Source organism: Vipera ursinii (genome assembly GCF_947247035.1).
Source record: "Vipera ursinii genome assembly, chromosome: 5".
NCBI classification, from domain to species: domain Eukaryota; kingdom Metazoa; phylum Chordata; class Lepidosauria; order Squamata; family Viperidae; genus Vipera; species Vipera ursinii.
The window spans coordinates 13,207,333-13,223,552 of NC_139518.1; the positions used below are offsets into that span (position 1 = coordinate 13,207,333).

General features: G+C 39.1%; 1 protein-coding gene across 4 annotated transcripts in view; it reads right to left on the minus strand.

Moving 5' to 3' along the window:
- The window catches only part of NAALADL2 (N-acetylated alpha-linked acidic dipeptidase like 2), a 474,305-nt gene that overhangs the window by 225,099 nt on the left and 232,986 nt on the right, over positions 1-16,220 (minus strand). For all 4 annotated transcript variants that reach the window (XM_083363590.1, XM_083363589.1, XM_083363591.1 and 1 more), the window contains exon 5: positions 10,099-10,242. In XM_083363590.1, the coding sequence (XP_083219716.1) occupies positions 10,099-10,242 (144 nt within the window). The remainder of the gene's footprint in view (positions 1-10,098; positions 10,243-16,220) is intronic.

The following is a 16,220-nucleotide window of genomic DNA, read 5'->3' on the forward strand; positions in this document are numbered from 1 at the left end:
TACGACAGACATTGCAGCATCCCCCGTGGTCACATGATCAAAATTCAGAAGCTTAGCAACTGACTCGTAATTATGACTGTTGCAGTGCCCTGGGGTCACATGATCACCTTTTGCAACTTTCCAACAAGCAAAGTCAATGGGAAAGCCAGATTCACTTAACAACGGTGTTACTAAGTTAACAAATGCTGTGATCCCCTGGCCAGAAAGTTTGTAAAATGGGGCAAAATTCACTTAACAAATGTCTCACTTAGCAACAGAAATCTGGGTCTCAACTGTTGTCGTAAGTCGAGGACGACCTGTGCAAAGTCTCATATAGCAATGGATGAGCCTTCTCAGCTTTCCTAACCTATTCTGAGATGAGATAAAAGATGTTATTGAGGGATGAGTCTAAAATTACCTAATTGCACTTCTGCAGAAAAAGTTATACATGGATTCTTAACAGAATTTTCTCTCCCCTCTGAAGCTCATGCTGTGGGACTTACAAGGAGATCTAAAGAACTGGATACCTAGTTTTATATATTCAGATGCGATGAACATATGCTTCTGAAAAGCACGGCTTTGGCTATGATAAATTGCTCTTGAAACTAAGAATAAGACCTCTGTTTAGCAGATAAACACGGGGAAGGTGTATATGTTATTCTCAACTATCTGGTAACTATGACAAATATGAATGTCATATGGAAATTTAAAACACTAAACTATTACCCGTCTTGTTAATTCCAAGGAACACAGGGAATCTTCAACTTACAACCAGTTCTTGCACTTAGGTCTGTTGCAGCATTCCCACAGTCTCGGGATCAAAATGGGGACCCTGGGGAAATGGCATGTATTTACAATGATTATAGCATCCCAGGATCCCATGACTGACATTCGCAACCATCCTGGCCATCTTTTGACAAGCAAAGTCAATGGGGAAAGCAGGATTTGCTTAACATTGGGATGGTTCACTTAACAGTTGCAGGGTTTCACTTAATAGCCGTGGCAAAAAAAGATCATAAAATCAGGCATGGCTCACTGCCTTGCTTAACAAAGGAAATTCTGATCACAGTTTTGTTGGTAAGTCAGGGACTACTAGTAACTAAGACTAGTGAAGGAGTTCTATACTACTTAAAATGCACAACTCGGTTAAATATTACTAGTTATTTTGTGTGTGTGTCTTTTCATATCAGAACTTGATTCCTTCCACACTAGTTCAACTCCAAAAAGAGTAGAGAATACAAGGCTTGTGTAGGAGATGACCAGGCTGAATCTGAGAGAGGGGGTTAAATATGTCATCAGCCTCAAGTCCCTTCACACCCACAAGAGATCTAAACCCAGCCCACCTTGAATTCCATTGACCCTTATCTACCCCCAATTTGCTTGGACCATTAGTAGTTCAGATTCTTGTGGAGAGCTTAAGGTTGCAATAAATCTTTATATTTCATTTGAACTGTCTGAGTTTCCTGATTTACTGCACTTGACAGCTACCAATTTATCCCAACATGTACCGTTGAACAAAAAAGACACTGTCTGTACAGCAGGCCAGCAAGGCAGGAAAATATTTCTCACCACATCATTTATATGGTGTATTTATTTCTGCAAAATTAGTTCTTGCATACTAATGTATCAAATAGCCTATGAAGACAATTAGCTGCAAATCAATGGCTGCAGAGAGAATGTTGAATATATTGTAAACTTTCATATCCAATGCTTTTGTCAGCATAGTTTATAGGAAAGTTAGAACTCTTATTACAGACATATTATACTGATTCTTCATGTAATTTGCTGGATTTAGTGAAGTTTTCCTTTCCCACCTCCAAATATGTTTTGATTGATTAAAAAGAAATCAATGATTAAAAAAAGCTTTATTCCCCTAGGGCCATTCCAAATGGAACAGAATCTTTAAAAATACATCAAAGCTCTCTTTTATCTTGGGGAAATGATATCTGTAATGATGCTGTCTGAGGCAATGAATATGTGCTGACATTTTGCTAGCCCTGTTGGTAGCTTTGTCAAAGCAGATTTGAAACCAGACCTGACAGTACAAATCTCATCTTTAGTAGCTGTGAAAATCTAGACTAACAATGCAATCCACTGTTTGCTTTCATAGAGGTCAGCAATTGTGGAAAAAAGGGACTGAAAGACCCTGGATGATATTAAGACATAGGAGTTTAGAAGAATGGTCTTGGTGGGTGAAATCAACTATGCAACTTAGTCCAAGAAATTTGGAGAGCACATTACTATAAAGGTTTTAGTGACTGTATGACAGAGATGACAAATATGTTAGAAGAAAATACTACTTACTCTGTAATTGAATACATTTATGCAGATAAAAATACTAAAATCAGTCTTCAAATTCTTCTTCTACAAAAATCTCAGCTACTAGCTAAAAAGTAAAGTTTCTTTTAAATCAAACTTAACTTCTGGTATATATATATATAGAATTACAGCTTTGTTGCTGTAAGCAGATTGGTTGGCTGTGATGTTATAACCCCATCAACCAATCATGATGTAATATCAAGCCAACCAATCCACTTACAGCAACAAAGCCAACACCCCACACATCCCCACCAGTATTTATAGAGAGACGGCAGCTCCGATCACGCTTCGCTCACACAAGGACAAACCGAAGACACCAGCCTGAAGATGTTGAGTGGGACCTCATCGAAATGTCGCCAAGACACCCTCAGTCTTACATGGGAAAAGACCTGAATACGCCAAGACCTACATACCTATACCCATGAAAATATGAAATCTCATCCGTCATCCTCAGGCTGGTGGCTTCAGCTTCATTCTTCTGGGAGAAGTGTGTGGTAGTGGCTGTTTGTTCCTCTTTTTTAAACTGCTAGAGGGGGTGTGTTCTGTGGGTGGAGGTGTGCTCTGATTGGGTGGGGGATTAGGTGTGTTCTGTTTGGGTGGGGGTGTGTTTTGAATGGTGGGTGTGTTCTGATTGGGTGGGGATGTGTTTTGAGTGGATGGGCTGGTCTCAGCTGCCAGCCTTAGACCTGAGCTGGTGAGTTGTGCTGCTTTTGTTTGGCTTCGTATTTGTGGTGGTGCCATGTTTTTATAGTGGGTGTCAGTTTGCTTATTATGTGGTTTGGAGGGGTTTAAAGTGGCTAATGTTGTAGCTGTAGTTAGGTGTCTGTTTTGTGGTTGTGTGTTGTTATCGTTGTGGGTTTGGATTTGCTTTTTGAATGGTTGTGTGGTGGTGATGTCATGTGATGTTATCATGAGTTTGGGTCTGGTATCATTCTTGGTGGTTGGGACTCGTCTGTCAATCAAGGCAGGTTTCCAAATGGCAAATTCCAAATACACACACACACACAAACATATGACAAAAAGAAGAGGAGAGCTGGTGGCCTAGAGGTTAATACAGCTGCCTAGTATGTAGGTTGCCCAGGTTTGAATTCCACAAAGAGTATGGCTAGCTGATGAGAGCAAAAAAGCTCAAAATTGCTATTCTAGTCTCCCATTTAACTCTTTAACTCTTTGTCAGCAAAAAAGAAATTCGAATACACAATTATTGCAGTAGCGACTTGAGCCCTGCTTAACGCTCCTAGGTTGGAGCTGCGAGGCAAAAGAAATCATAATAATAGAACTGCCGTATAGCAATTCAAAAACCTAAGTGTCATTATTGCTGTCTTTCAGGATAGTCTGTGGACTTCCAATTTGGGGGATTTCAAAATGTTGATCAGATATGACCATCTTCATTTTTGGTTCACTCAAGTAATAATTCTTCTCAGAGTTTTTCCAGAGTTGCCACCTACTAGGTTGATAATAGGAATTCAGTATTATGCATGTATTAGAATTAAAACTTTTTGGTTAATGTTAGTTGCCAATGGCAGCCTTGAGAAAGGATGGATCTTCTTGTTTGATAAAGTTGGTATGGACTGGGAGAGATTTTATATACACCCTGACCATTCATCATTTACAACCTGCAGCTATGCCAAAAGGAAATAATGTTTGATTTTCAAGCCTAGCTCTGTCCTACATTTGTCCGGAAGCTATAAGTGATCTTCTAGTCATCATATGTTGACACAAAATGGTTTAGCAGGCATCGGAATAAAATTATTTATTGTTTTGCATGTTTTCTGCATAAGTCTCCTCATTCTTAATATGTAGACATTACTTTTTTCATTACAAACTGTATAGCACTAGCACAGTAGAGTCTTTCCTGTCCCAATTCCTAATATATAGTTTACAGTGATTCTCAAACCTTCATGTTTTCTCTCTGAAGAGTGAAGACCAAGATTGTTTCCAATTTGGCAGAATATTTTGTAAACAGATAATCATGTCCTTCAAAAGTTCCTAAATGAAAATAATTTATTATTTCTTATTATTGATGTTGTTGCACATGATAACATATATACATATACGCACATGCTTACATATATACATATATTAGTAGGATATTATTTTATTGTTTTCCATTCTTAGGTTGTTGTAGCAGATCAACCAAGTTATTGTAGTTGAATCACTCCATATATCTACCAGGAGTGAAACTCAATTTCAAACAGATTTTACTTTTTAGCTACCATTTGAGACTTTTGTAGAAAGAGAATTTGAAGACTGATTTTGGTGGTTTGATCTGCATAAGCATATAGAGTTAGCGGTATGTTTTTCTAACACATGCATCACCTCTGTCATACAATCACTAAAATCTTTATACTTACTGTACTCTCCAAATTTCTTGGTCTAGGTTGCATAGATGATTTGGTTAGTTTTTCAATATATTTAAGCCTATCAAAGTATTCTTAAGGTGGTCCTACCATACAAAATAAACATTCCCTCCCAGTCTTCTCTACTTCTAAATTAGGGTTGTTGTTTTTTTAAAAAAAGAACTGAGGAACTTCAGGGAATTTTGTTCCTGTTTCAGTCTTTGAGATGGCTTCCTCCCTAACCCATTCTCTAATTGAGCAAATTAAACTGGGCTGAAAATCTAATCCCTGCATTAGTCACCATGAAGATTGTAATATAAACAGTGCCACACGGAATATAGCTTAATCTCCAGGGTGTGCTCATGATGAAGTAATCACAGCCATCCACCACATGTATAACTTATTCACATTTGTTCTCATCATCCTTTTTAGATCTTGCCAACTGGCTCTTAACAATCACTGTCCCACAGCACAGAGTGGAATCACAAATGAGCAATGGGAAAAACTTACTGGCGCAAGTGAATATGGTAATATAAATGGCAACAGGTGAAGAACTCTGCTTTTGATCTTTTTTTTTTAAGGAGAACAATGTCATACTTTCCATTGAATCTGAAATAATTACATGCAAAGTGTTTTAAAACTCATGATATAATTAATAAGTAAAGCTGCCATATAATTAGATGTTTTCTTGATTAAAGGGTATGTGGAAGCAGTGTGAAGTAGAAAAAGAATGGTGTGCTTTTAGATAATAGGCATATCTATTACCTAACACACTGTCTTCAAAGTTGGATCAGATGTAGCAATGCCACAGAACACTTGTAATCCCTTTCCTTTGTCATAAATGCAACATTTGAACAGTGTGACATACTCTGCTCTCTTTAGTAAGCTGCATATACTGTATGAGATGCTATTTTAAAATAATAGCCTACTTTTTTTCAAAAGAAATCATTCCCTTTTTCCTCACAGAAGCAGAATTTTAGTATATGGAATATGTTTAATTTTTTTCTCTCCAATATCTAGCTGATTTATTTATTTATTTATTTATTTAAAAGAAGCAGTTTTGACTGTATTACAGTATATCATCATTACTTTCATTTTAATAAGAATTATTAACGTTCTTATTTTAATTTATTAAATAAGTTGGTTTCTACATATTGTCTGCCCACTGTTCAGAATAGATGCATTAAATAATCCAGATGCTAAAGATATAGCAAACTAAATTTAGAAACAGCCTTTCATGGCATTGATTCTGAGATGAAACATTAAACATTAGAGCTACAATTTGCTAAAGCACAGAATATGCTCTCCCTGTGTGTGTCATTAATTGAACAAATATTACTATTACTCTCTTTCTATCACACTCTGTGTGTGTGTGTGTGAGAGAGAGAGAGAGAGAGAGAGAGAGAGAGAGAGAGAGATATGATTGAAACAGTTCTATTACATTTTTTTCCTACCTAAAGCAGAACAAAAAATGTCATCCCAAATATTTTTTTCTAGTAAATGATATGGCCCTGAGCACTATAGATTAGGTGGCATGCTAGACCCTGTGTGAGGTTGCAACTCCCATACACCAAACAAGATCAGAGGTTGTAGTTTGTGACAGCTGTAGTCCACAATGTTTGGACGCACTGCAGAGCATTCAGGTCAGAATGTCTTCCTCTAAAATTCTCCAAGGGTTCAAAACAGTTGAGATTAGAAAACTAAGGAAAAACTGAGAACAAGCTAGATGTAGTGGTTAAGGCTTCAAGCTAAAATCTGAGAGACCGCGAGTTCTAGTCTTGTCTTGGGAAGGAAGTCAGCTGGGTGGGGTGACCTTAATCCAATCTTTGTCCCAGTGGCAAACCACTTCTGGAAAGCCTTACTGAGAAGACTGCAGATCAGTCAGGCAATCTCTGAGATTCACATATTAGAATTGGAATATAATAGAGCTGGAAGGGACCTTGGAGGTCTTCTAGTCCAACCCCCTGCTCAAGCAGGAGACCCTATACCATTTCAGACAAGTGGCTGTCCTGTCTCTTCTTAAAATCCTCCAGTGATGAAGCACCCCACAACGTCCAAAGGGAAGCTGTTCCAATGGTTAATTGTTCTTGTTAGGCATATGGTTATAGCCTACCTGGTTGGGTTGGAAATATATACCGTATTTTCTGGCTTATAAGACGACTGGGCGTATAAGACGACCCCCGACTTTTGAGAAGATTTTCATGGGTTAAAAAGTAGTTTTCCCTATGTGGTGCTCCTCAGGTGCCTTAGAGTTAACAATGCTCAAAATTGTTCTGGCTGAGAATTTTAATTTTCACACATCTGGAGAATGCCAAGCTAGGGAAAGACTGATTTAACCAAAATGTTTTGATTCTCAGCATCTTAGGCAAAAAGAGACAATGACGCTTTTATCTTAGCTGTTTGGATATACAGAGTCTTGATGTTTAACACTCATTGTTTGCTTCTGATCTTTCTAAATAAACCCAGCCTATTTTTATTTGTGCACAGCTTAGCAAGCCATTAAACTGTGACCTTATTTTTATTTTATAAATGTCCTCAGTAGCAGAATCTTTTAGATATGTCCAGCTCTCTCCAGTTGACTGACATACAAAAAAGATGCATTTCTAGTATGTTCTGAGCTTTAGCACACTTGTAGTTATGAGGCAATGTAGGAATACAGTACTATTGACTTGACTGACTGATGTAGATTTTATTTGCATATTTGTAACACCCACACTTATTAATGATAACACTTTTTGGTAGTCCCAAAGGTGCTTTTTCCAAAAGGCAACTGGCCTTTCTTGTTTTTTTTTTCCTTTGAAAATGTTTTCACTTCTCATCCAAGCAAGCTTCTTTAGTTGAACTAAGAAGCTTCTTGGATGAGAAGCTAAACGTTTGCACAGGGGGGAAAAAAAAAAAACAACCACCAAGAAAGTTCAGTTGCCTTTTGGAAAAAAACACAACCATGACCTGCATGACTGAGAATCTCCACAGGCATTCTCTTTGGTATGATTGTGCCTGTCTAGACAAAGCGAACAAACTGCTTCTGCCAGACATAAGCAGGAAGTCAGGGCTGCTTCTCAATTAGGTGAAGGTTTATCGAGAGCTTTTGGCCTTGAGATCAGCTTTCCTCTGCCTCGCCTAAACCTCGTCTCCTCTCGCCTTGGTGCCCCCTTCTACTTCAGCCACACGTGCTGGCTGTTTCGGCCAGGAGCGACGAGCGTTGTGGCCCAACACTTCGGGAAGGCACCAGGTCTGAAAGAAGGCGGTTCTTTCCATAGGTTAGTTAATAAACAGGGCGGCGGAGGAGTGGGGGGGGGAAGAAACAGGCTCAGCCCTGCACCGCAAGTTTAAGATTCACACACACAGCCTCCCCAATGCCGCCTTCTACTTCAGGGTGGAGGGGCGACCCCGGGCTGCTGAAGCCCCAGCACCAGCTTTCCACTGTGGTCTGCCTGTCACAATTCCCGAGCTGCACCTTCCCGGGCGGGTGTTGCTGTAGGTCTGCCACGGCACCATGCCCTGAAGTCAAACTCCCAGGGTCAGGTGAAGCTTAGCTCTGCACGAACATGTCAGGTCAGCCTCCACCTGGCTTCCCACGCTCCCTTGAGCTCTCGTGCTTGCGGAGCGCCAGTGGTTCAGCATGCGCTTAACTCCCGCTCCCTTCAAAAAAAAAAAAGGGCTGCTGCCCTAGGACGCCGGTAAGTTGGAGACTCAGCCTCAGTTGGGCTGGTCAGTTTATTTATGAGGAGGCCGTCTTTCAGCGTTCTCAAGCGCTGGACTTCTCCGTTTCCACTAACATCTCCGCTCCTGATGATTGATTTACTATTTTCCGGCGTATAAGATGACTGGGCGTATAAGACAACCCCCGACTTTTGAGAAGATTTTCATGGGTTAAAAAGTCGTCTTATACGCCGGAAAATACGGTAAACCATGATGTTATAACCTTAAGGTGCTAATTGGCCAACGGGTGTGTAAGTTTTTCCAACGGCCATAAGAGGGAGCTAGGAACGTGGCTTCTCTCTCTCTCTTTGCTCTCATTGTTTTTCCTTTTTGGCTTACTACTGTGTTAAACCTTAGGAACTGTGTACTTGACCTTCAGACCGGTAAGAAGACATTGTATTTTGGATACTCCCTGGACTGTTGCTGTTGTTTATCTGTGTATGACCTGGACTGTTTATTCGAATTGTGTTTTTGTTCTTACACCTAATAGTAAAGTATTTTTTTCTGTTTATCCCAACTCAGTGTATCTGTGTAGTTACTGTGTGACTCTTACTATTCTCAGTATGCTTTTACCTGTGCAGGTTCTTGATAACTCAGGAAGCACTTTGCACAACAATTTTCTTTATTTTGCTAACAGTTCTCCCGGTTACTGTAGAAAGTTTCTCCTTAATTCCAGGTTGCTTCTCTGCTTCATTAGCCTGCCCTCTGGCTCTTTGGAAAATAAGTTGACCCCTTCATTTTTTTTGGCAAATACTTTTTTCCTTCCATTCAAATATGATTACGTGGAAGGAAAACAAAAACCAAGCATCAGGAAGATTCAAGTTACAGAATATACATATGCAGAGATTTATATAGATTTTAAGTAGATGCCCAAGACTATGCTTTGATGTTCTGCTACTTTAAATGATATTGTGTACTGTCCAGAAAAGTCTTATCAAACCACATTGTAGTTACCCAAGCATATTTATCATGAAAGTACTTACTATCAGGGGCTTTTTAGTCAATGCCATGCATTAGACTTTAATGCTTGGTACTAAGAGATTTGCTACTCCTGATATTTGATTTCCCATCAGCTAGATTGTGGCAGACATAGCACCCACTGGTTATAAGCTATTTTGTTTGTTTCTTTTTGTGTTAAACTACCCTCTGAAACAAGGGACACGGTGGCTCAGTGGGTTAGGATGCTGAGCTTGTCGATCAGAAGATTGGCAGTTTGGCGGGTCGAATCCTGAGTGCTGCGTAGCAGAGTGAGCAGCTGTTACTCGTCCCAGCTTTTGCCAACCTAGCAGTTCCAAAGCACGTAAAAATGCAAGTAGAAAAATAGGGACCACCACGGTGGGAAGGTAACAGCGTTTCGTGTGCCTTTGGTGTCTAGTCATGCTGGCCACATGACCACGGAGACGTCCTCGGACAAGCACTGGCTCTTTGGCTTTGAAATGGAGATGAGCACCAGCCCCTAGAGTTGGAAACGACTAGCACGCATGTGCAGGGGAACCTTTAACTTTACCTAGCCTCTGAAACACGATATGCACAACATGCACACATATTAAAATGGGTTTTTCATATGATGTGCTTCACATCATTTGCCCCCTTATTTTGGCAAGCTTCCACATTGTGTCTCCTCATTGTTTCCTAATAAATATGGTTGCAATTGGTCAAAAACCCAACATGTAAAACATTTGGTGGCCTTAAAGAACACCCAATATTTAACAAAGGAAATAAAATTGAGAAATAGAGTGTGAGCGAAAGAAGGTGATACCTGCAAAAGGCAATCTCAGTGGCTGGCAAACTTCATTTTCACTGGCTTCCTCAAGGGAAATGAACAGCTTCCTGACCAGCATCACTGAAATAGTCTGCACTAATAGAGAAGTGAGGTTTGGCTGGTGTTGTTTATAGCTTCCATCTGCAAAAAGTTGAGGGGAGAGAGAGAGAGAGAGAGAGAGAGAGAAAGAAAAGAAAAAAAGTAACAGACAATTATCAAAATTTTTGTTCCATTTCCCTGTATTTGCATAGTACAATTACAGGTAGTCCCTGACTTATGACCAAAATTGAGCCCAAAATTTCTGTTGCTAAATGAGACAATTGTTAAGTGAATTTTGCCCCATTTTACAACCTTTCTGGCCACAATTGTTAAGTGAAGCACTGCAGATATTAAGTTAGGAACATGGTTGTTAAGTGACTCTGGCTTCCACATTGACTTTTTTGTCAGAAGATTGGAAAAGGGGATCACATGACCCGGGACACTGCAGCCATCATAAATATGAGTCAGTTGCCAAGTGTCTGAATTTTGATCATGTGATCATGGGGATGTGCTGCAACAGTCCTAAGTATTAAAAATGCCATTGTAACTTTGAATGGTCAGTAAATGAACACATACACATCACAACTAAAATAATTGCCACAAGCCCACATTTTAGAAATGCACGTTAGACATTTTGTCCCTCAAACACAAACACCTGAAAATGGTTCCTTTCCCCCATAAATGTTTTATCAGCCTCTGTCTGAACACATTTGGTGAAGGCAAGTCCATCACATGGGCTGGTTCCATTGTTGAAGTGCTCTGTGAGGAAATTTGTCCTTTCCTTTGACAGCTGGAATGGGCCCTTTTGTGATTTCAGTTCACTGTTCTGCAGTTTGCCATCTAAGATGACATTGGTTCTCCTTGGCTGTATCCTTCAAAAGGGCTATCCTATTCCCCTTCCACCTTTTCTTTTGAATGCCAGATATTGTCCATCTGGGGAGGACACAATTTCTATTCTACATATCGCCTTTCTTGTCCTTTTCAGAAGCTCTTCCAATATGGTATGTCAGTCTAAAGCAGGGGTGTCAAACTGGTGGCCTACAGGCCGGATGCATCGCACACAGGCCACGCCCACGCCAGCTCCGCAAAGACAAAAAACATCGTGATACGTCATGATACATCATGTGACACGATTGAGTTTGACACCTGTGGTCTAAAGTAAAAGTAAGACTTCTATCTGAATAATTTCTCCCAGGGGCTTAACACTCATGCTAAATAGGAAGGCACATTCAATGCATCTTAATCTCCCATAGCTCCATTAGTATGGAGTAGAGCAAAAGTATTACAACATGACATCCCTGAATAAATGCTGTGACCTTGACTGATTCTCCACCCCACATTATTAACTTCAAAGGATGGTTGTTTAAATAGCATGATGGGTTTAAAAAGAGATCTTCAGGACTGGAGAAAAAAGAATCAGAGACTGCAAATAGAGAAAGCAGAAGTCACATTTTTTTTTTTTTAGGTCTCGCTGGGAAACATTAAACAGACAGATTTTAAAGCTTTATTTTCCAGCTCTATAACCTATACATAATGAAAAGAAAATTTAGAGAAGATGTGTATGTCATTGTTGAATAAAGTGAACCATGTATAAACAAGGCTGAAAAGGGGTTTTCTTTCACATTTGTGTTAAACCTTTTAAATCCTCCCCTATTGTTTGCCCTAGAACAGTATTTTAATAATCTCCTCCCCACCCCACATTTTTAGAAAGGAAAAAAAGAGACTAATATAGAACTGACTTTTAACTATATTGCTAATAGAATTGTATTACTTTTGAAAAAAACAGAACTGAGTGGTTCAGTAATTTTTCACCTTAAGCATAATGGAAATTTGTCAGTTTTATGGTTTGAATAGATACTCCAAAGAACCTTATTCTGTGTACTAGGAAAGTATAAATTATAATAGAAAATATAATGTGTTTAGTAGAATAAAATGTATAGAGCTGTATTCTAGGAAAGTATAACCTATCACAGCAAATCATGAATAAAGAATGTTTTGTGGAATAAAAATTCAACAAGCTCAGTTAGCAATCTCCTAACTGTAGCCTAGAGGTGAAGTTGTTCACCTCCCAGTCAGAAGGTTGAGAGTTCAATCCTAGACAGCAATAGATGTTTCTCTATCAGGGTGCAAAGAGAAAAGATCTGCTGCAAACTCCATGTAAGTATCAGGAAGGCTCAGCTCCATTCAGTTACTCTAACTCCATCTTGATAAAAGGGATTACAGGGTCTTAAAAAGAATACATACACACACATATCTACAAATCTATAGATATATACACACACATATACATAAATATGTACATGTACATATACATACAGAGATATAGATACAGATACAGATATAGATATAGATATGGATATAATAAATTTAAAAACTGGAATCCCAGGTGTAGACATTTGAAGTCAGTAAAAATAAAAACAATGAACTCCGGCATATAAGAGAAAATTCTTCTCTATTGTTGAGCTTTTGTCAACAAGCTGTTGACATCATCAGAGCAAGGGCTGAATGATACTGACTCCCTTACAGGAGTACTCGGTTTCATTAATTTTGAAGTGTGTATCCTTGTGTGTATTTAAAGCCCATCAAAACTGAATTTGGGGAGAAAAATGAAAGAACAAAAAATGAGAAACAAAATGAAACACTACTGTTTCCCCATGTGACATGACATATATTTTTAATAATTATAAGTACTCTTGCCTACTCATTTCATGTGTCTCTGTCAATTGTATTTTTTACATTATTTGATCCAATTGAACATAAAATAAAACCATTCTTCTTCTTTCTTTCTTTTGTAAAGTATATACAAGTGATCCAATCAGAATTAATATTCTGTCACGAGGATTAGAGATTTTTTTAAGACTCTGCTGAGATCTGGGTTCAAAAGAGAAAATGTAATTTGGAGCACATGTTTGCATCCCTATGGCTGATGACCACTGAAGATATGCTCCAACTTTTCATAGCTGGCATGCAGTGGTTTGGTTTAAGTTATACCTGAGAGATGCTATGTGCACACCCACATATGCTCTGAGTCCTTCGGGAGAAGGGCGGTATATAAATCAAATAAATAAATAAATAAATAAATAAATAAATAAATAAATAAATAAATAAATAAATAAATAAATAAATAAATAAATAAATAAATAAATAAATAAATATGCTCTAAGTATGAAATCCAGAAGAAATGAAAACAAGAAGATAGAAGTAAGGCAAGTGACACTATACATATTCTAAAGAACTTCAAAAGCCTATTTATTGAAGCAAATAGGCAAATTTAAAGGCAACATGGAAATACAAGTCATCAGGGGGAAAAAACAATATAAAAAAATGTAAAATACTGGCTAAGCCACCAAGCAAGAAAAGAGGACGCTGTGAGCAATAGTTCTACTTTATATGGATAGTCCTCGGCTTACAAACAAAATTGAGCCCAACATTTTTCTTGCTAAGTGAATTGTTAAGTGGGTTTTGTCCCATTTTACAACCTTTCTTGCCACAGTTGTTAAGTGAATCACAGCAATTGTTAACTTAGTAACACGGTTGTTAAGTGAATCTGGCTTCCCCATTGATTTGGCTTGGTCAAAAGGTCGCAAAAGGGGATCACGTGACCCTGGGACACTGCAGCCATCATAAATGTGAGTCAGTTTTCAAGCGTTTGAATTTTGATCATGTGACCATGGGGATGATGCAACGGTCGTAAGTGTGAAAAAATGGTCATAAGGCCACTTTTCCCAATGCCATTGTAACTTTGAATGGTCAGTAAATGAACTGTTGTAAGTAGAAGACCATCTGAATTAAATGATGAAGATTCTAGGACAATAAAATCAATTCTACAAATGCTGTGATTGAAAAAAAACATTGCAGCTAGATGCATCCCAGCAATTCTTTAAAATATTTCTAACATCAATATGTGTCCACAATATCCGTCATAATCTGTGCCTGGTTGGTTTTGAAGGGCATCATCAGTGCAGCAGGTTTACCTCTGTCAGGAAGGGCTGCAGGATAATAGCAAAATAATGTCCTTACCGTGTTTTCCCCCAAATAAGACCCTTTCTTATTTATTTATTTTTCTGCCTCCAAAAGAGGCACAGGTTCTTATTTTCAGAGGATGTCTTACCCACCTACCTTAGGACAGCCCTGACACCTGTCACGTTGCTGCCTAAGTTCTTCTGCAGCCATTTGCGGTTGTTCACACCTGGACACCACATGGCATATCATGCTGGGGCTGCCGTTTGCAGGAAGAGACCGTGTGGCTTGTTGTGCCGTGGCGCGTGCAAGTGGTGGCATTGGCACGATGAGTTATGTGGCCTCCTGCCATGAGCGGCAGCACCAGCATGATACACTATGTGGTGTCCAGGCGCAAGGGGCCGCAAGGGGCCACAGAAGAACTCAGGCAGCAGTTCAACAGGTGTCAGGGCACGGAAGGCCTGGCTGCAGGGGTCCTAAGGTAAGCAAGTGCAAGGTGCATGGGGCAGCTTCAACCCCTCCCCCCACCTAGCTTGATTTTTACACATGCGCCTCACCCCAGAATTGTGACTTGTTTGGGGGTTAGTATTAGGCGCATATGTAAAAATCAAGGACTTATTTTTGGGATAGGTCTTATTTTTGGGGAAACATGGTACACTCTATCAACATGTCTTTAACATTTTCAAATTTAAGAACCTTAACTAATAGTAGCAATAGCAATAGCACTTAGACTTATATACCGCTTCACGGTGCTTCACAGCCCTCTCTAAGCAGTTTACAGAGCCAGGATGTTGCCCCCAAACAATCTGGGTCCTCATTTAACCGACCTGGTAGGATGGAAGTCTGAGTCAATCTTGAGCCGGTGAGAATCGAACTGCCGAACTGCTGGCAGCCAGCAGTCAGCAGAATTAGCCTGCAGTACTGCATTCTAACCACTGTGCCACCCCGGCTCTTGAATATCACATGACCCCTGGATTCTGCAATTGTCATAAAGATAAGTGAGTTGCCAAGCATCTGAACTTTGATCATATGACCATAGGGATGCTGCAGTGGTCATAAGTGGGATAAATGGTCAGAAGTCACTTTTTTTCTGGTGCTATTGTAACTTCAAATGGTCGACAACCTGTACGTGAAAGCTAGCTGGATGAATTTGGGCCAATCTCCTGGAGACTATGAATTCTAATCTAACCTTAGGCACGAAAGCCGGCTTTGAGTCAGGCACTCTCTGCCAGCTCAATACACCCCTCAGGATTGTTGTGAGGAAAATAGATGGAGGAAGGAGTATTATGTATGTTCACTGCCTTGGGTTCCTTATAGAGTAATAAAGGTGGGATAAAAATCTAATACATAAAATAAATAATAATTTTTTGTGTAATTCCAGTGTGCATATAACTAGAACAGTATGCTGCCAATCTGCTGCTTCCTTAGTTAATTAATAAGCAAAAGTAAGAATAAAGTTTTTAAAAATATTTTAGTACAAAAGTCAATCTTGCAGAAGGTAAAATAACGGCCTCTTTTAACAGAACTGTTTTAAGGGCACTTTCAAAAGTTGCTTTCCGGATAACTTAAAATGGCTCGTCCTGCTTCTGTAATAGCAGAAAGATATTTTCCCTGGGTGAGCCAGTGTGATGTGCAATTTTCAAATGCACAAAGATCAAGAGGGAATTTAAGAAGAAGAAAAGAAAGGGAAAATAACCTTTGTATTGATTTGAGGCATGGCAGAGTGAAATGGGCACTTTTCCTAGGGTGTTTGGTACTTTTATGGCAGACTTAATGTTTATCCTCAGTTGAAGCATGTTATCCCAATGTTTCTTGTTTTGTTTTTAAATGTTTTGTTTAAAAAGCATTGGATGCTGGCCTTTCTATTTCCTTTCCAGATTTCCATTATTATTATTTTTTCAACCAGAACAGAGAAACAGTATAGTACGTGTTTGTGTGTGTGTGTGTGTGTGTGTGTGTGTGTGTGTGTGAAAGTGACATCTCCTTCAGAACAAGTTTTCCGAAATAAACTATTTGAGCTTCATGCCTTTAAGTCTTCCATGACTTAAAATTACAAGAGTGATAAAATAAGACTTTGTGTTAGCTTTGGCCTAAGAGCCTCATGTTAATAAAAAGAGTCC